This window comes from Rhyacophila brunnea, unplaced genomic scaffold (genome assembly GCF_057557595.1).
Source record: "Rhyacophila brunnea isolate RB1 unplaced genomic scaffold, BYU_Rbru_1.0 scaffold_144, whole genome shotgun sequence".
Classification (NCBI taxonomy): domain Eukaryota; kingdom Metazoa; phylum Arthropoda; class Insecta; order Trichoptera; family Rhyacophilidae; genus Rhyacophila; species Rhyacophila brunnea.
In genome coordinates, this window is record NW_028232800.1 from 506508 (window position 1) to 527425 (window position 20918).

At 37.4% G+C, this 20918-nt stretch overlaps 3 protein-coding genes across 3 annotated transcripts; 1 reads left to right on the forward strand and 2 right to left on the reverse strand.

Moving 5' to 3' along the window:
* Window positions 1-319: 319 nt before the first annotated feature.
* LOC147075483 (uncharacterized) lies at window positions 320-1576 on the reverse strand. The gene has a single exon (XM_085942445.1). It carries the CDS (start codon window positions 1574-1576, stop codon window positions 320-322), a length of 1257 nt encoding a protein of 418 aa, XP_085798571.1.
* Window positions 1577-3801: 2225 nt separating this feature from the next.
* On the reverse strand, window positions 3802-5456 carry LOC147075484 (uncharacterized). The gene is made up of 2 exons (XM_085942446.1): window positions 5279-5456; window positions 3802-4493 (listed from the first exon to the last, which is right to left on the reverse strand). Exons 1-2 carry the CDS (start codon window positions 5454-5456, stop codon window positions 3802-3804), a joined length of 870 nt encoding a protein of 289 aa, XP_085798572.1.
* Window positions 5457-8373: 2917 nt separating this feature from the next.
* On the forward strand, window positions 8374-9198 carry LOC147075485 (uncharacterized). The gene has a single exon (XM_085942447.1). The coding sequence runs from the start codon at window positions 8374-8376 to the stop codon at window positions 9196-9198; it is 825 nt and encodes a 274-aa protein (XP_085798573.1).
* Window positions 9199-20918: the final 11720 nt, after the last annotated feature.

The window sequence follows — 20918 nt, forward strand, 5'->3', positions numbered from 1 at the left end:
GATAGACCACAATATATTCTGTTTCACCATCAATTAACATATGGGAATACTCACGAATATCCCCATGCATCCATCAATATGATATTAATGATTACCTATTATTTAATCAAGCTAATGACAAATGAGTGTCAGAAGTAATCAACAAAATAACATCTCACTAAGAGGAGATTAACAACAATTTGCCCTCCCAAATGGGAAGAGGGAGGCTTTTTATAGCTGAGTGTGTATTCATCGGCCTCACCCAGGTAGGTGATTCACTCATTTTCACGAGTTTTGTTGAAAAATACTAAAATCCATATATCAATATAAAGTACGTAATTTATTCTTTAAACGAGAACGTCTTTGGCAACGCCTCAAGTGTAGATCCAAAGGATTCTGAAATCTGACTCAGGTTCTGAAATTCAAAATCGTTCACAATGTGTAGTGCAACACCCCTTCTACCATATCTACCGGACCTACCCACCCTATGAATGAAATCTTCCTTGGAATCAATTGGTGGCACATCCAAACAAATCACCACTGAGAGGCCTTGGATATCAACCCCTCTCTTACACAAATCTGATGTAACAAGTATTCGCTTCTTACCTGTTTTGAAGTCACTCAGAACATTCTCCCTCTTCTCCTGTGATAGCTCCGATGAAATCAGTGTACAGGAATATTTGTTCTGGTCCAAAACTGAAAACACATCCTGGGCATCTCCCTTCCTTCTAATAAAAACCATAATCTGGCAGAGCGACTGTCCAGCCAGGATATGCATCAGGGTATGGACTTTGTAGATCAACTCTTGTCTCTTTTTTTCGATTGAAAACTTCCCCCCAAACTGATTCCCAACATTAACGTAATACTGCTTGATTCCCTGAAGGGTATACTCATCATTTCTCAGATCAATCTCCACAGGATTCTCTACTATGTTCGATATTGTCTTTAACTCCTCTGATGAATATGTTGCTGAAAAAAACAATATTTGTAACTTTTCGACATTTAAGTAGTCATATATCGATCGCACTTGCAGGATAAATCCCTCCTTACACATCTCATCTGCCTCATCCAACACAAGTATTCTTATAGACTCGGCCTTAATCACCTTGTCTTCCAACAAATCACAAATTCGTCCTGGTGTACCGACAATTACATGATTTGGCCTCTCATTTAACAATTTCACATCATCACTCCTATTACGTCCACCCGTCAGCAGAATCGTGTTCACATTCATGTACTTCCCAATACTCTCATAGTTATGGTGTATCTGCTTTGCAATTTCTCTGGTCGACACAATCACAAGACATTGGGTCTCTGCCATTTTGTCGTCTATCCTCTCGAGTGTACCAACAACAAACGCTCCTGTTTTGCCCGTTCCAGACTGTGCTTGTGCTCTGATGTTCGATCCACTTGCGATGCACGGCACCGCCTTCTTCTGAATGAAGGAGGGCGTCTCAAATCCCATAGCATAGATTCCCTTAAGTAGTTTCGGCTTCAAGTCGAATTCCTCCCACTTTGTATCTGAATCTACTCTGCCAATCTGTTCATTGTTGTCATCCCCCTCAAAAATAACTTTTCTAACATTTTCACTTGCCATTTGGGGTTAAAATTTTTGAAAAATTATTAAGAAAGTAAAAAGTCTGTGTATGAAAATTCTATGAAGAATAAAAATTTATTAAGAAGTTGGGCCACATGTGTCCAGTCATCCTTCCAATGAGCTGTGGATTTAGTACTTAAATCACTTTAGTGCATTGTGGCTCTTCAAAATGTGCTTGTCCAATGCTTTTATCTCTATAGCATATTCTCATCGCCATAGACATCTTGTCATGTTCATTTCAGCTTGGAAACTATCAGAAGACTTTTTTATACTGTTTTTACACTTTTCAACAAATTTCTTTTTCCACCTCCAAACTGATGTCACTAACAGAGAAAAAAGCAAGGATTATCAAAAGACTAAGAACTTCTGTTGAATCCACAAACACATTGGTGGAAGAAATAAATGTGAGCTTGGAGAATATTATTAAGAACAACAAAAAGCTGGTTATCACTGCAGAAATATTTGAGGTTTGGATGAATAAGACTTCAAAATAAAATGCTGAAGTATACCGGATATTTGAAGAGGCAGAACTAATTCACAAATAAATATTTTGCAGATAGCTGATTTTACATGTTTTATAAAGGCTGGTAGTATTGGAAATGTACCTATGTTTGTATCGTTGCCAAACTATATTTTTGTAACAAAACTACATGTAATTTCGTTTGTTTATCAGAAACTACTGCATCCTCTACAGACATATTGGTGCTTTCACATCCAGATTTTGGAAGATGTTTCTCCACAGAACAAAGATAAAAAGTTAAGGTTTGGGAATTAAATCCCAATTTACAATGGAAATACATAAAACGCTGTTTCATATTATTTTCATGAAGAAAACAGCAAAGATTTGTACTTGTTATGAAATCTTTGGGAAGTGCGTATGTCAATCTGCTGAAAACGAGTATTGGAAGTGGGGTTCTCAATTTTCCATTTCTGTTTAAAACATATGGGGTAGCAGTTACCGTCTTGCTAACCATAATGAGTGGGTTTTTTGCAGCGACCGGACTACTTTTGCTCTGTATATGTTCCCAGGACATCGGTCGAACAGCCGATTTGAGCAAGCTTGCAACCCTTGCTGTCCCATATACTAGGTTCTTTGTTGACTTTTCTGTCTTTGTAAAGTGCTTTGGAGTTTCCACATCCTATATGATTATTACAAAGCAGCTGCTGCCTAGTTTCATAGAAACTGTACTAGGAAAAAAGACATTTCTATCCAATCCAGTGTTCTGTCTACTCATGTTCCTTTGTATAATTGGGCCTTTCTGCTATCTGGAAAAAATGGACAAACTAAAATATACCTCATTTCTCGGATTGGTTTCGATCTTGTTTGTGGTTGTCGCCTCTGTGTGGAGGTTGCTATATGGAAAGAATGACATGGTAAAAATAGAGTATCTTGCCACGCCAGTCTCCATTTTCTGGCTGAGTGGCTTCGGGAAATTCGTTTTTAGCTTTACATGCCATCAGAATATTTTTGCAATCTATTCCGAATTGGAAGACAACTCACTACCCCGAATGAAAAAGCTCATCTATATGATAGCCTGCTCATGCTTTGCCTTGTATATGTCATTTGGAATATCGAATTACCTGATCTATGGAGAGAATGTCTCTGACAACGTTTTAAGCAGCTATCCAGAAGATATCTTGACAACAGTGGTCCATGGGCTCTATGTTATTGTAATGGGTGTTTCATATCCTCTTCAGCTTGGCCCGGGCAAAACATACTTCATGAATATGGTAAATATCACTCCCAAAAACACCGGCTATAGATTTTTCAACTTTCTACTAACATCTATACTCATACTAGCCACATATTTAATTGCAGTATCCGATGTCGGACTAAGCCTGGTCTACTCAATCGTGGGTGCCACAGCCTCAACCTTCATGTGCTTGATCTTGCCAGCCCTATACTACTTCAACTTGGATGTAGAACGAACTATACCACTTACCATCACTGCATATTGTGCATTTTTGTTTGGAATATTTGTATTTACAACAACACTTATCAGCATATTGTTGGACATCCACAAATGATCAATCACCAATAAATTAATTTATCACAACTTATTTACTGTGTGCAGTATGACTATCTCCATGCCCACATAAGATTAACAACCTACAGAAAAGTACCTTGTTCGGCAGACTAGATGCAGCCTTCCAAGAAATCTGAAACCAAAAAGTATTTATTAAAGATGACTAGAGTTCCATTTCTATCAAATGATTTAATTAGATCACTTATTGGTTATATCGTATTTACTGGTTAAATATTCCAATGCATTATCCAAATCTCCTTCGCTCCGAGTTAGTGCTTCGAAATTCTCTTGGATATTAGTAAATCCTAGCTCAACCAATTCTTTATTTTGTTTTCGATAGTCAATTAGTGGATTCACCTTATTTTTTCCCGGAAGCGATGTCATTATGTCGGATGTAACAAACTCCCTGGTTTTGAAGGTATTCTTTGGCTTCAGCATATTTCTTAGTGGGTCATCAACATCCTTCAGCATACTACTCATCATATTCATCCCTCCAGGCATATTCTCTAGTTTGGCCATGGCCAAGTCTACATTTCTCAGCTGCGTATTGACATAGTCTCCATCCTGGGCCATCCTTTCCAGCTCCTCTTCTAGTCCGCCAGAATTGACAATCTGATTTATTGTATCGTTGTCCCCGATAATATCCTTCAGCATGGAGGGATTCTTCAGCATACTCTTCATAAACGGGTTCTTCATCAGATCAGATATCCCACTCTGCCTAGCCTGCCCTGTTATTCTGTTTATTTTCTTAACAAATATCTTACAGCCATTCTCTATTCCAAAACTGTTCAGAGTCTTGTGCTTCAAGTTTATATTTCTATCCTTAAAGGTGATGATCTGGTCTGAGGCCGGAATGCAGAACTTCTCCTCTATTACTTTCTTCAACTCTTCTATATTTGCACATAGACTAATATTTATTATTTTCTGACATGCCATATGCTGAATAATAATTTTCACATCCATGGGTTAAGGATCCTATTTTCAATAAATGTAAAAAAGGAGAAATAAATATAATTGGTAGCAAGTTTGATAAATAAATAGCGAATTATTTGTTTGAAAACAAACAATCTGCATTCTATTCTGAGGTATTTTTGTAATCCATGGACTGAAGAATTTGTACAATCCCAAATTCCCCAATCTTCAATGGAGTGGCATGTAAAGGATGATACACAACTATTGACATACGGTTTATCCTCAATCCCATTCATGATATCCTCGCTGTCAGGTACTTACTGTGAGATGTTAAATACGAAACATTTTGTTTTGTTTCGGACTAAATATTTGGATTATCTTTGTTTAGATACCATGAAAACTTCAGATCTAGATAAAAAGCAACCTGGGGATAAGTTAGAGAAGCCACTATCAACACTGACCGTAAAGGATCGAGTTCATCTGTTGCAGGGGAGAAAGGATGATGCTCCAAAGAGCGAAAGAATACTCAGTTCTGTCAGAAAATTTGAAAACAACAAGTCAGAACAAAACACTACTGCCGGTAACTCAGTGGTTAGTAGCATAGTAAAAAGAATAGAATCCACCCAAAGTAGTGAGAAATCTTCTTCATCGACATCGTTTGAAAACAGTAATGCAAATGACCTATCTTCAGTCCACACATATCCTCATTCTACTTGCACATATGCAAATCAAATCAAAAGTAACTCTATTGCAAGCCAATCACCCGATGGTAATATCTCTGATCCATCGTTAACCAATTCAACAAATACCCACTCTATCCAGAATGCAACAAACTCCAGGAACTCGAATGCAGACAGTGACAAACACAACTCTACAACCGTCTCTATGGCACATTCAACCTCAAAAAGAATTGCAGAGTTGGCCGATTCTATTTCCAGCATTCTTACGCCCGAGCATTTGTTAAATGCAAAGTATATTGACCAGAATTTCCTGATGCAAAAGGAGTTATTTAAAGAGGAAGAAAAGAAGCGTGAACGGTCTTCCGGATACACAAAAAAGACAAAGAACAGCAAAACTTCGGACTGAAGCAATTGCTATCACAGATGCACTCTTCACAATATTTAAACCTGTTACATTCTGTCTAGTTAATTTAATAAATATTGTCTCATTCAAAGATCTCCCACTTTTCCAATGAACTCTCGAAAGCACCTATGTCTCCATCATAATTCTGTCTCATCTTCTCAATATAGATCTTTCTGTCTTCCAGCAGTTTTATCAACGATCCAATTACCTCCTTGTATATGCCCACCTTGCACTGAACTCTTAATTCATTGCAGACTACATGGGACAACTCTGGGAATCCTATAGAGTTCCCTTGGAATGAGCACTGTAGCTTGATCAAGCCCATGCACTCCCTAATGATAAAAAGCTGCAACTCCCCATTCTTCAAATCATCAGAGCTCAGCCGAATATCATCATAGGAGTAGCTCTTCGAACCACCAGCAACTTTCGTCTGGATTGCAAGGGACATTAATTTGGTTAAATAGTATGAAACTGGTACAAACAAGCGAGTTTTGGAGATACTCTTGAATATTCTTAGCAGAAATACACTGTTCTTATATATACCATTGGTATTGGCACTGAACTCCTTCTCAATGAAGTCCAAAAGAATTTTAAAGAATCTCGTCAGTTCCCCCTGGTTCTTTATGGACTTTGACAGAACTTCCACATAAAATATGACTTTCGATCTTTCAAAGTCGGGAAGACTCAACAATTCTTGCAAATCCGCCAAGTCTTTTGGAAACGATCTTCCATTATCCAAATATTCCGTGAGTTTTTCTGGATTGTCCAAGTGGTCGTAGACAATGCTTAAGGAGGAAGCCATCATGAGGGGCAAAAAATAAAATAACTCGATATTTTATAAATACAAGGATATTGATGGTAGCATAAGCATACCACTATTGACAGCCTCCTTATATTCATCAAGCATAGCATACTCCATTTATTCATCATCTGAGCTGTCAAATCTATTAAACTCCTCATCTTCAATCTTCTTACATACTCGTATAAACTCATCCCGAGCTAGAATTTCTTTGTTCTCGTCATAGTTTTCCAGGCAGTCTTCGCTGAGGAATTGAGAAACATTCGATACATATTCCAGACGGGTTGAAAGCTCAAGCTCAATTTTGAACGATCTTAATAAGTCACCGAGAGAACTGGTAAAGTGGGACGTATCATTAGTGGAAGATTCTCTCTTATGGGCATTTTCCAAGATAGCATCGGTGCTTATATTTGGTTTATTGTCCTGATTTTCTCCAGAGTTGGAAAATAACATTTTGTCTCGTTTATAGCATCGCTCCTTCATAAATGTAATTGTCTTCTGCACTTCCATTGCTATGTCGTTCACAGTCTCCAAGCCAACGTCCTTTACCATCTGAGGGCTATAAAAAGTGACAAAATATCCTCATTATTGTTGTCCTTCATCAGATAATGTCTGTTCATGGCCAGTATCATATTGCAGTGAGTAGCTGGCAACTGAAATTCCTTCTAAATCTAGCATTCTCTAGAATCTGCACCCCATCCATGCGCAAAGTCATTTATGAATTCGGTCAATGCGATCCGAAGCGTTGTTCCGGCCACAGGATGGTTAAGTACAACAAAATCCAGTCACTCAATCTGAAGAGTCGGTTCAATGGAATTGTTCTAGCTCCGAATGCAACCCAATCTATTTCTCCAGCAGACAGAGAGCTTATGGAAAAGCGGGGAATTGGATTGATAGATTGTTCTTGGAACCAGATAGATTCGTTCGATTTCAGAAAAGTAAATATTAGTTCTAAAAACGGTCGGCTGTTGCCATTTCTGGTGGCTGCAAATACAATTAATTATGGGAAACCATACAAACTAAACTGTGTTGAGGCACTTAGTGCTGCGCTGTATATAGTAGGAGAGAAAGAAGAGGCAGTGGGTGTATTTGAAGGATTCTCCTATGGTGATGAGTTCTTGAAACTAAATAGGGATTTGTTGGAGATGTACTCGCAATGTGCCAATTCGTTGGAGGTTGTAAAACAGCAGAATGAGTATTTAGAAAAGAATAGACGAAAATAGCATAGATTATTAAATTTTATGAGAAATTACAAGGCTCAGTATGAGCAACGACAATATCATACTTGTTGTACATTTGTTCCCTTAGTTCAAATAGTATACTCGTTGTATATTTGTTCCTTTAGCTTGTGTGTAACTTTGGTTGTACATTTATTCCTTTAGCTTGTGTGTAACTTTGATCACATTTGGGTTTTTGAAAAAATTCATAGTAAAAGCATGGCAAATTAATTTATTTGTAGTACTACATCCGTTCACAGCTCCTGCTTCTCAATAAACAGCATCTGTGCCACACGCATAAACTGCTCCACCACAAATGGCTCCTTTCCTGTATTGAATATATTAATTTTTATTTCTTCTCTATCGGCCACATATGAGGCCTTGACACAGATTCCATTCTTGATACTTAGGCCAGATCTGGAAAAAATAATAGCAAGTAGGCTGGGATCCAAGAACACAAACAGCCCAGTGCTGATTTGAGCACCACAACCAGGCTCTACAACTACAGAATCAACACTACACAAATCATATCCAGCAGCACCTTCCGAATGCCTTTGTGGTATGACTGCAAAAGGAGATATCTTGGTAAATCTGACTGAATTCATCAGGGGATCAGAAAACTAAAAAATTTACAAGAAGACAACGAAAATACATAAGGGAAACCCCACAGTATTTATCGCCATGGATTTGGAGAGAGCATGCATATTATAGCCACATGGTGCATAAGCTATCAAGGATTTCTGAAATGATTTGCCCATCATGTCGGATAGTAAAATGGACAACTCCAGCAATAAGTATGACGAGTTTGAAAGAGAGTTTGTGCATGAGTTTTACAGTAGAAAGTCAGGAGTATTTTCAGACTCAAGGGTGAAGCCATGGCCATTCATTATAGAGTTTTTTCGAAAGTATTATTCTGTGGGAGATTTTATTCTGGATGCTGGGTGTGGAAATGGTCGGCAGTTTGAAGTAAATGAATATATTAAAAGCAGCCATGTTCCTTTGAGCATTGTTGGCCTGGATTATAGCTTTGAACTGTTAAAAGAGTCACTTCGGAAGAGTTCTCCATCGAGAAGCATTTCTCTGGTTCGTGGAACAGTTCATAGATTGCCATTTAGAAGTGATTCATTTGACATTGTTCTAAGTATTGCAGTTATCCACCACCTGTCGGCTCATTCAAGAAGAGTTGAGGCAATGATAGAGATGAAAAGAGTAATGAGAATCGGTGGGATAGGACTTATCTACGCATGGCATAAGTGCGCGTCCATAAAGAAGAAATTTAAACCCCTTGAGAGGCAGGAAATCAATTCTCTGATGAGTGAGCATCCTGGCGAAAGAGTTGGATGGAGTCCTCAGATGGTAGAAATAAGCCCAGATATGGGTTCTCCAAGGATCGAGGCTAAGGAAGAAGTGCAAAGCAGTGGAGACTACTTAGTTTCGTGGAAAGGCGAGGATGATTTACTTAGATATTATTACTTGTTTGATGAAGATGGCCTAAGATCCCTGTGTGAGGAAGCTGGATTTGCAGTAGAATGTGTTTCAAGAGAAGAGCAAAGTGTTTATGCCATTATAAGAAGAAATGAGTGATATAAACAGACAATCTATTAAATTGTTTACAAAACGGCATTGTATATTCTACTTTAAAGCATTGATTATGGTTCTCCAGCTCGATATTCTGAGAAGAGCAATCTATTGTTACATTATTAAAACGCAATTAACTTTAATAGAGCAATGAATTGCTATTCCCACAAATAAAGAAAACACACAATCAAGGCTCCTTGTTGGATACAAAAGTCTTTTATGACAATCCCATGGAGAAATCTATGTCTTAATAATGAATTTATTGATAGTCTGCCTTTTTGTCTTTGGTCTCACTAAAAAATGCAGAAAATAAGCACACAAATACCATCAAGCTACCAATGTACCACAGGAAGGCAACATTTCCCCTGGATGTTTCTTCAATCGGCACCAACGACGATAATATTCCGCCGATCCAATTTGCAGACGTTCCAATAAGAGCCCCTTCTTGAATTACTTCAATTGGAAATATGTCTCCAATGAGCACAAATGGAATGTTTCCCAGTCCCATGTTAAATCCAAAGATAAAAAAGTAGGAAGTGATGGCATTGTTGATTTCATAATAGTATGAGATATTTGCCAAAATACAGATGAGTGCTGAGAAGAGAATTAGCTTTTTCCGTCCTATTACTTGTGTATATCCACCCAGGAGTGTCACAAACATGCCCCAGAAGTATAGCATATTAAAGTTATAGATCTTACCCTGCACACCAAATATATTTGTAAAATGGAAAATTAGATAGTTGACCCCACTAATATGCTGGGCGAAGTGAGCAGCCACCATAAGAACTATGCTCAGCTTTCCGTTTTCAAGTATGGATCTCCAGGATTCCAAATTAAAAAACTTATTCCTCACGGTCTGTCTATGCTTTTGGGCATACCTTCTGAAGTATAGGAAGAGGAGGCTCTCAACTATAGAGATACAGAATATCACCATGTTAAATAGGAAAATGTCTCTCTCAAAATATTGGAGGGTATTCCCAAATATAAGACCACCCACAATTCCAACACCCCCAATACATCCAAGTAGAGATGGAACAAACTTGCTTGGTGACACCATAGAGATATAACAAGGTACAGTATTCATAACAGCACCGATGGAAATTCCAGCAACCCCATATGTAAGGAGAATTATCTTATCATGCCCCAGATACTTTGAGCCTTCTCCTTGAAAGATTAGGCTGACTCCACTTGAAATGGAGAAGAGTACTGAGCAAAGGAACAACTGTGTTGATGGGTTTAACTTCAAAAATGAGCAGAGAATATTTCCCACAGCAGCATAGCCAAATATGTGAATGCATATGGACTTTATCAACTCTGGACCGTATATACCTGAGGTAGAAAGATACACCCCATAAAGAAATACCATAACCAGTGAGTTGACACCGGCCATCAGGGACTTCTTCTTGCTTGGCTTGATCTCTGCATCATTTACATGGAACTTGCCTAAGATACCAGTCAAGTGGCCCTTCATATCCATCCCATTGCCAGCAGAAGAATGTTCAATGACTACCATGGGGGCTAAAAATAATTTATAAAAATCTGGAGGGAAATTAGAATTGGCAGGGCTAAGATGAAATCGATTGTGTTGGGTGATAGGGATTCATAAAGTAATAAATCTTCGTTTACTATGCACTTTCACACCATGCTTCTGGAAATACCTAATCCATTTATAAGTTCTGATAACAGTTAGGGTAAAATAAATAAAGATATTTAATAGTGAGCTTTTACTTGCAGAAGTTGATAGCATGAGTGTCAAAATTATTCTTCTATTAATTGCAGTATTTTGAAATATAGTTTTTTAAGCAAGTCTCCAAGTGGTCAATTCCCAAATACTTTTCATCAGATAGCTTTTCCAAGCAGTTGTTTCCACACGAATATGATTTATCTATATTGACAAAATATATCCTCTTCTTGGAATGATCAATGTTGATTTTCTTGGAATACAAAAATATCCCTGAGATGTCCAAAACTACGGCTTCCTGCGCAGATGAACTCTTAATAATATTCCTGGGGTTGCAATAGCTTCTCAGCATCTCCAAGCCTTTTCCACCATCACTATAAATTTCACAATCGAGACCATATTTACCAATTTTATTCAATATACCAAGCAAAAAGGCCAACTTCTCCCAATTAAGAGCATATGAGCTGCAAACATTATGCTTGGCTCGATTATCATTAGGAGCCATATTTTCTTCGTTATCTGGAAATTCTTTGGTACATGGTGGCCTGTAAATAAAACTGTCGATTTCTATGCAAAATATCAGTGGATACTTTGTGAACGAGCTGTTCAAATAGTCTTCGAGTAATACAAGATTATGGCTCACACTTGCCACATTCTTGTTGGTTGTTGATTCAGCCATGTCTGGCTTGCCTTTGCCCCTTCTCTTTCCGATCTGGTATTTTATATAGTCATGCTCTACTTTATCCAAATTCTCCTTAAACAACTTCATTCTTTCAAATCTCTTCATCTTGTTGGTGTAAGACACTTTATTGATCCTCCCCATCTTGTAAAGCCAGTGGAGAGAATATAAGTTATATAGATTTATAGAGTTGTTTGGGGCAATGTCGGCGATGTTTAGAGTGTATATCAGATTAACAGCTCGGAAGTTGTACTTGGTAGCCAAGGCATAGATAAGCATACTGGAGTGGTTGATTAGGAAAGTCCTTAGCTCTGATGAACTCCTTGTACTTTCTCCAGAGATTATTTGAACAAATTCATCAGAGAGATAATTCATAGAACTTAAAGGGGTGGAGTAAAAATTAAACTATTAGTGAGATGATTAGAAGGATAGACAATGGTCTCTCTGGGCATCATTGGCTATTGCTGGAGGTCTGTGGAAACACCAGACAAAGCTAATGAACTTAAACCGTAGATTCAGATCGCAGTAACTTCTCCAGGTGATTAATAGAAGCACTGATGGGTTCAAATGCCATAGAAGACCAGATATGAACATTCTCAACCAGCGATGAGTTACAAATAAATTTATTTACAAATATACAAAATATTTTTGTATTTTGTTGCCATGGAATATAATAAAGGCAGTGGGAATGCTAGTGTAAAAGTGCCCAATACTACCAGATCACATAACAAGCAGTTGGATTGTCGAAGGGAAATTTTGAATCCAAGGAATGTGGTGTGTTTGTCCCAGATTGGGGAAGGAGCGTTTGGGGTGGTTTGGAAAATCGAAATAGATGGACATAAATATGCAATGAAGATGGCCAAAAGGAATATCAAAGAGAAGGCAGAAGACAGATCTGGCAATATTCCAGATGGTGACAAGGGGGCAAATACGGCCATAGCCTCCAGCAACATTGTGGGTAATAGTGCCTATTTAATCAATGAAATCAATGTTCTCTCCAGTCTAAACCATCCCCAGGTTCCTAAGATTATCCATTATGAGAGTAACTTCTTTGTGATGCCTCTGTATAGCACAGCCTTATTAAATATTCTTGAGCTGATGCCAGAGTATTTTACTAAAACCACGGTTAAGAATATAGGGATAAATCTGCTGAATATCCTGAAGTATTTGCATGGAAGGAATCTTATTTACCGAGATATGAAGCCAGACAATATTATGATAGATGACAAGAACCAGATTATATTGATTGACTATGGAATGTGCTACGAATCAGTCAAGGAATACGCAAGTATTCACAGTGAGTATAACCCCGGCCATGCTAGTGACGATACTTCGTTTGCTAGTAAGATATTAGGCACACCCAGATATTGCTCCATAAACACCCACTGCGGACTGAAACAGACAAAAAGGGATGATCTAGAATCCTTAGGATATGTACTGGTGTATTTGTTGGAAAAGCAGCTGCCATGGATCCAGAACAACGAGAATATTAACTATTTTAAAAACATCAATAATTTGGAGAAGATTAGGAAAATCAAGCAGGATATCAAACTATCGAATCTAACTGATTGTGTGAATTTACAAAAGTTTATTGAGTATGCAAGACAGCTGAAAATGTACGAGGAGCCAGACTATGAATATTTGGGTTCTCTTCTGGATAACCTCGAAAGCAATAAGGCCAAGATGGTCTGGAGGAGGCAAGTTATGAATGCTTTGAGATACATCTGTATATTTGGATGTTGAAGGAGGTTAGGGCACACAAAGAAAGATGTACAACTGATAAATAAAGTTAAAATATGCTTATATGGTCTATACTCTTAACATGTAATTAATTTATTTCCACCCCCTGACAGGTGAATGTATGGTATTAAGCATGTATTACGTCATCGTTGTTGAAATTGTCTAGCGTCAAAAAATATTTGTGGCTGTTTCTATTACGTCACCCACGAATTCAGTTGAAATGAAGCCACTGAAATAATATTCTCAAATATTGGTGTGGCAGGAATATTGTGAAATGCTATTGTATATGGTTAATTCAATATGTTTATTTAATATTCCCTGAAGGGGAAAAAATAGCACAATCCATATATTTAGGCTATTTAATCACTGACCTATATGAGCTCATGTTATTTTTAGTGCAATTAGTCAACTGTTTCAGGTTTTATCCTGAGGGTGCCTTGGACTCCAAGCCATTTGGCGGTCTGGATCATCGCAGAAGGGAGAGGAGATGCCGTGATGGTGATGACCTCAACAGGTGCATCTTGGAAGACAGATGTGATTCTGGAATAGAGTGTGATTTCTCAGAGTCCTGTGACTTCTCAGAGTTCTCGTCTTCTTCTTCGTCCTCATCGTCTTGCTCCGATTCTTCATCTTCAGAGTGTGAAGATAAGGAATGCGTGAGACCCTTGCCCATATGTATCAATCCCTATGATCCTATCTTCCTGAGGATGATCTCGCAATTCAAGATAACTGCGGCCGAATTGAACAGAATAAGAATTGAAACTATTAATGATTTAAGATCTCTCTTTATCAAGTTGGTTGACTTGATAAAGGTTACTGATACTAAGCCACTTTATGATGATCTAAAAGCAGCGCTTATTTTACTTGGCTTGACTGACAAGCAAGCAGGAGATATCACCTCTAAGCTGTATTCTATTGAGGAGAATATTCTGACATCCAGTTTCAGATGTTTCGATAGAATAACACGTGATCAGTTGAACAAGTTCTTTGCAAAGCTAGAGTGTGAGTCAAGTGTGATTTCTGCAGAGCTGTTGTTCAACAACATCAACTACTCAGTTGGAGGTATTTTCGACAGTAACACCTTCCCTTTGTTGTTCCTCGCCAATAATATATCTCAGGCACAAAAGTGTTACTTGGATAGCCTCACCCTTGACCCTGCAATATTGGCTGCGATTGAGGCTGCATTGGCCACCATCGTTTCTGGTATAACCCTGGAGTTGAATGCCGCCATCAAGTTGGCCATCTCAAGTGCCATCTCTGCTCCCCAGAGTGCTGTGATCAATTCATTGGCTGCACTTTTGAACTCTCAGATCGCTGAGATCCGTGCAATTCTAGGATTACCAATTCCTCCAGTCATACCAATCCCACCAGTAGTAACTCCTCCAACCCCACCAACTCCACCGGTAGTAGCTCCATGAATAAACTAGTGTAATTGATAATAAGTAATAATAAAAGTGATCTGTGAAATCCTCTTTTGTGTTGAGTATTTTCAATTGAAATTTTTTGTTTTGTTTGAGAGGTTGCTTTGTAAGTCTGCCCTTAATCACAGAGTGTCGGCGGTGGTTTTATGTAGTAGTTTAATTTCGTAAAGACATATTATCCTGTTTTAATCATTTGAAAACAATCACTGATTTATTAATTGCTGAGTTTAGATCATTCGGAACTGCAAAAGTGCTCCATACGTCTAGTTGCTTTTTAATAGCATTGCAATTTAAACAGTCTGTACATATAAATATATTAAATTATATGTTGCAATTTAAACGGTCTGTATAAATAAATAAAACTATCTCCTAATCTCACCAAATGTGTGTATTTACAAAATGCTTCCATTGGAAATTACTTCTCTTCAAATATTCAAACATGTGAAATGGTCGATTGCATCATATTGACTTTGTTCTACGTGTTAACCTGCCATTTCCATCTAAGGCAAAAAAACAAAGGATTTAACTAATCAAACTATTTAGAATAACAAAAATGTCAAAACAATGCTATTTTCAGTGAGACTGATACAATGTGCTGACTTATATCATCAAGGGATAATGAGCAGATCAATTGGAAATCAAAGCACCATGGTTTCTAGTCAGGAAAGGATCAAGGTTGGAAGCTTTGGTACGAACTATCTTCCATACTGGGAGTCTAGTTATTTCTCTGAATTTGACAAATCAACAAATCCATATTTGCATCTATTTGGTAGAATTTCTGACCAATCCAAAGCCACTGCAGATAAACTGCTCAGTCTTGAAGTCATGACCAACTCTAATTTGGAATCGAGCTTATTAAAATTGGTACAGACAATTCAAATTAGTGACACCAAGCCGTTTTACGATGATTTGGCGTTGGAAATGATTGCATATGGCCTAAAGGAAAGAAAGGCAAGGAATATCTCAGCTGGGCTGTATTCTATCGAAAAAGATAATCTCACATCAACCATCGATGATCTTATTAAAAAAACCTCCAAGCAATTGAAAAAAATATTTGAATCGATTTCTGTTGATCCAAGCAACATCTCAGCAGCTTCGTCGATACAATATATAGCCACTGACATATTTGAGAAATATACGCTTTCTACATTCTTTATTACTAGTTCTATATTTCAGAAGCAAAAGGAATACATTGATTTGCTTAATATTGACAGTAAACTTAATAAGAGCCTACTACATTCTATATCTATGAATGCTGATAAAGTCGAGGAAGATTTAATGAGTGAAATACAACTTATTGAAAAATCAATTACAAAGATTTGTATAGAAGTAAAGGAAAAGTATATTAATGAGCAAGTCAAAATCATTAATTCTGTAAGTGAAATATGTAAGAGTGAAATTAACTCTATTTTATCAAATATTGGAGTATCTATTGATCCCGTTGACCCAGTAGATCCAGTCGATCCAGTAGAGCCTGTTGATCCCGTTGACCCAGTTGACCCAGTAGATCCCGTTGACCCAGTAGAGCCTATTGACCCAGTAGATCCCGTTGACCCAGTAGAGCCTGTTGATCCAGTAGATCCAGTAGATCCCGTTGACCCAGTAGATCCAGTAGATCCAGTAGAGCCTGTTGACCCAGTAGATCCAGTAGAGCCTGTTGACCCAGTAGATCCCGTTGACCCAGTAGAGCCTGTTGATCCAGTTGACCCAGTAGATCCCGTTGACCCAGTAGATCCAGTAGAGCCTGTTGATCCAGTCGACCCAGTAGATCCCGTTGACCCAGTAGAGCCTGTTGACCCAGTAGATCCAGTAGATCCTGTAGAGCCTGTTGATCCAGTAGATCCCGTTGACCCAGTAGATCCAGTAGAGCCTGTTGATCCAGTCGACCCAGTAGATCCAGTCGACCCAGTAGAGCCTGTTGACCCAGTAGATCCCGTTGACCCAGTAGAGCCTGTTAATCCTAAAATTTCATAAGAATCTTGATCTTATACCAATTAATTATTAGTTGAAATCATATGTCCTAATCATCCATGTAGAATTTTTAATTAATAAATGAAAATACTAATAAAAGTTCTCCTCTGATTCAATGAGTATGTGTGTACCACTTATCTAGACTGTACATTGTAGCACAGGTTGATTATTTCAGACAAACTCTCTAATTGTTATTTGGTTTTATTCAAATCTGTTTATTTTAGCAAAACTTCTCCTTAATAATTATTGATCCTTTAGAAACCTTAAATTCCTGTGCATATTACCATACAAATGCAGTTAAGAGAAATCGTAGATACAATTAAGGCTAGACAGATCTTAACAAGCCGAGGTAGTCCTACAGTGGAGGTTGATTTTACAAAGGATGGACATATTTTCAGATCATCGGTTCCAAGCGGTGCCAGTGTGGGAAATGAAGAGGCCAAAATTCTTCTGGACGGCAGAAAAGAATATAATGGGAAATCAGTTGCCACTGCTGTTGGTATAATAAATGATATTGGTTGCAAGCTGCTCGACGAACATGTCCATAGTCTTGAAGATTTTGATTCAAAGATCAAATCAATGGAGTTTAATCACTCAGATAAGCTGATTTCAAATATCACACTTCCCCTAAGCATGTGCTATACAAGAGCCGTCTGTAAAAACCAAAATATTGAGCTATTTGAATTTTTCCAAAAATATTTCAAATCTAATAAAAAAATGCCGGTTCCCCATTTTAATATTTTGAATGGTGGGATGCATTCTGGCAATGGATTCTCGTGCCAAGAGATTATGGTATGCTTTAATAGGGAAACATTTGCAGAAAACTTGGAAATGGCAACCGTGTTTTACATATCCTTAAAGTCTGTGATTTCTGATAAATTCGGTTCGATATACACAAATGTAGGGGATGAGGGAGGATTTGCGCCTCCAATTAAATCAATTGATGACGGTATGGAGCTAATACGGAAAGCTGCTGATGGCATATTTCTCAAGAATGACGAATACAAGGTGGCATTTGATTTGGCAGCCAATTCATTTTTTGATGGGCACAAGTATACTTTTGATGGAGAGAGACTAACCTCTTTGGAGCTGATGAATATATACTTAGATGTTATTAAAAAGTACCCGGAAGTATATTCCTTTGAAGATCCTTTTGCAGAAGAAGATACAGTGGGATGGCAAGAGTTTTATAAGAATGCAGCAGACAAAGTGAATATTGTAGCAGATGACCTCACTGTTACTAATTGGAATGTGATCAATCAGAAGTTCAGTTTAGGAATGTTTAATTCTGTGCTAATTAAACCGAATCAAATAGGTTCAGTATCCGAGACAATAAGAGCAATAGCTCTTTGCAAAGAGCTAGGGTTAAAAACCATGGTAAGCCATCGATCGGGTGAAACAGAAGATACATTTATAACTGGGCTAGCTTTAGGAGCAGGGTGTGAGTATATAAAGTGTGGAGCTCCATGCAGAGGAGAAAGAATTGCCAAATACAATGAGTTGCTAAGGATTGAAGAGAAACTAAGCAAATAGTAGGGGATATGAGTGTGAAAAACCTACAAATACGATCGGATGCTGCAAAAACATAAAGAGACACATTTTCCAAAATAAATTTATTTCAGAAGTTAATGCCCAGTTTTAATTAACCCCAATAAATAATTTAATATCTTAGACAGTGAGGGCAATAATTATATTTGTTGTATGCTTTGAATATCACCAGAAGCCTCTTTTATTATATATTGCTCCATTTGTTAATTATATACACATGCTTGAAACACATTGATATTATTTGTTTCAGTTTATTAATTTATCCTAACAATAATAAACAAATATGAAGGATAATTGTGATAAAATCATGGAAGTGGTTACAATCTACAGAAAACTTAAGAAGGGAGGCGAAAACAACATGTACAATTTGATAAGCAATCTACAATACTTCTCCAAAAAAGACAAACTTAATAGTTCGTCAGCCCAATTTAATCCAGTACAAAAGAATAGATTACATAGAAATATTCCAATCAACCATTATACAAGCCCATCCATCTTACCCAAGTCTTTTCCTCTGTTAGAATACTCGAACATTTCCGACTCGAAATATCTGTACTACTCTCCAAAAACAGATCTTATCCAATCCAATAAACTAATTATCCCAAAAGGCAACTCTACCGATTGTGACTGTAAAACTACAAATTTCTTTTGGATAAATATCTTTGATCCCAAGAATGAAGATCTGAGGGAGCTAACACAGTATTTCGAAATAAACACAGTAACTCTTCTGGATATTTTGGAAAAAAACACATACGAGAAAATAGAGTTTTTTGAGAATTACACCTTTATCTCTTTAAAGTTGTGTGTGGATAAGAAATCTCTAAATGATCTGGATTTTAATATTCTGATCTTCGATCATTTTATTATTACCACACATGACCAAAACTGGCCAGGGATAAAGGACATCCTGTCTTTTCTGCATTCAATCTCTCCATTTGCTAACTTAAACCCCCATTGGGTATTGTACTCCATCCTCATAGAATTCCTACAAGATATAAAGGGATTGGAAGAGGCAATCAGGAGCAATATCCCTGTCCTACAGAAGTATAACTACCACGATAATAAGAAGGAGGACACAATAGAAAAGAGTTGTATTGATCTATACGAGCTCTTTTTAGTGCGTCAAGCTATCACTCCAAAGCTACAGATCATTGATCAACTGATTAATCCACAGCACAGAGCAAAGTGCAATGCATCCAAGAGTCATGGGCAGCACAGTATATCTAATGGAAGAGTAGCCAAAAATAAGAGTATAGCTACAACTGATAGCAGTACAAGTGACCCATCACTGCCATCAGACCATACATTTTCTGATCCCCAATTTGCTATTCCATGCTATTCTAATCAGTCAGTACTGATTCTTCCATTAAATTCCTTCCTAACTAATTTATTTTTAGACGCTCGTTCTGAATTTAAGGATGTAAATAGACAGTTGAGAGAGTCCAAGAGAATTTTTGAACGATCCCAGGACATGCTCATTTCGATGCTTCAAATTGAACAATCAAAGCTAGCAACCACAATGAACTCAGCAATGGATGGACTATCTAAAATTTCGTTTTGTTTTCTACCAATTCAGGCAATTTCTGGAATTTGGGGAATGAATGTTAGAGTCCCTGGCGGGAATTCCGATTCTTTGTGGTATTTCTTCATGCTAGTCTCAATTGGGCCGTTAATCTGTTTGGTATACTTTATATTACGTAGAAGATAGAGTAAAAGATATGCCTTTATATTGAGAAGTCCATATCCAATATCTTGATAGTCCACAGGCCCAACAAAACCAATCGAATGAGTCTTGACAAAGAAATTTTAAACATTTAGCCAATAATGATGATGGATGCTGCTAATGTATAAGCGACATCCATACCAGATAAAATTTTTTACTCATCCGATACTCTCTTTATCATTATACACAATAAAATATTCTTGATAAAGATGCATCACACACACATATGTACAATTGCTTCAAATAAAATTTTAAAATGCAATCTCAAAAATTATATTTTCTTTATTTTTTAAATTTCACCCATTTTTGATGATCCGTCCACTCAACTCGCTTGATGTAAATTCTGAAGTGGATATCTTGTATTTATACAGAAATATAATGGAATATATAAAGATGGGGGACGCTGGCGATAGAGATACTAAAGAATCTGATATTGAAGAAAAGAAAGACGGAGAGGGGGTGGGTGAGCACACTACTGGTGTAACTAATATGGAGGATATTAGGTCTCTTCTTAGTTCTTTAGTAAGTCATTCTAAAATCGACTTTTCAATAGGCTGTCAATGCTTAAGTTTTCTTGAGCCATTGGTTTTAGAAGCTGTTGGAGAAAGCATAGGAGAAATAGATACAGAGATAAGCAAAATATGTAAATGGTGTAATGTGCAAGACATTGGTGACAATCCTAGTCACGAGGATAAAGAAAGCAACAATACTATCGCCAACGGTCTTTTCCTTGACTTAATTCCCTCTCTATGCATTCCTCTGGTTTATATCAATTCCAAATCTGTAGTCGATTTGATTTCTTTTATTTTTTCTAAAACACAGCGAGATTTTTTTTCAGTTTTATTTGAAGCATTTTCGGACCACGATGATTTAATGATAGAGTTGAATATATTAAAGGCTAGACAACTACTCCAACAGATTCACAAGGATGATGAGAAGACAGGAATGGTGAATGAAGATAGC

Coding starts and splice junctions, on each gene's coding strand:
- LOC147075483 (XM_085942445.1), bottom strand. CDS start 1,576: ATGGCAAGTGAAAATGTTAGAAAAGTTATTTTTGAGGGGGATGACAAC.
- LOC147075484 (XM_085942446.1), bottom strand. CDS start 5,456: ATGCTGGAAATAGAATCGGCCAACTCTGCAATTCTTTTTGAGGTTGAA. Junction 4,494..5,278: donor ATCAGAGATATTACCATCGG/GTGATTGGCTTG, acceptor GTGCAAATATAG/AAGAGTTGAAGAAAGTAATA.
- LOC147075485 (XM_085942447.1), top strand. CDS start 8,374: ATGTCGGATAGTAAAATGGACAACTCCAGCAATAAGTATGACGAGTTT.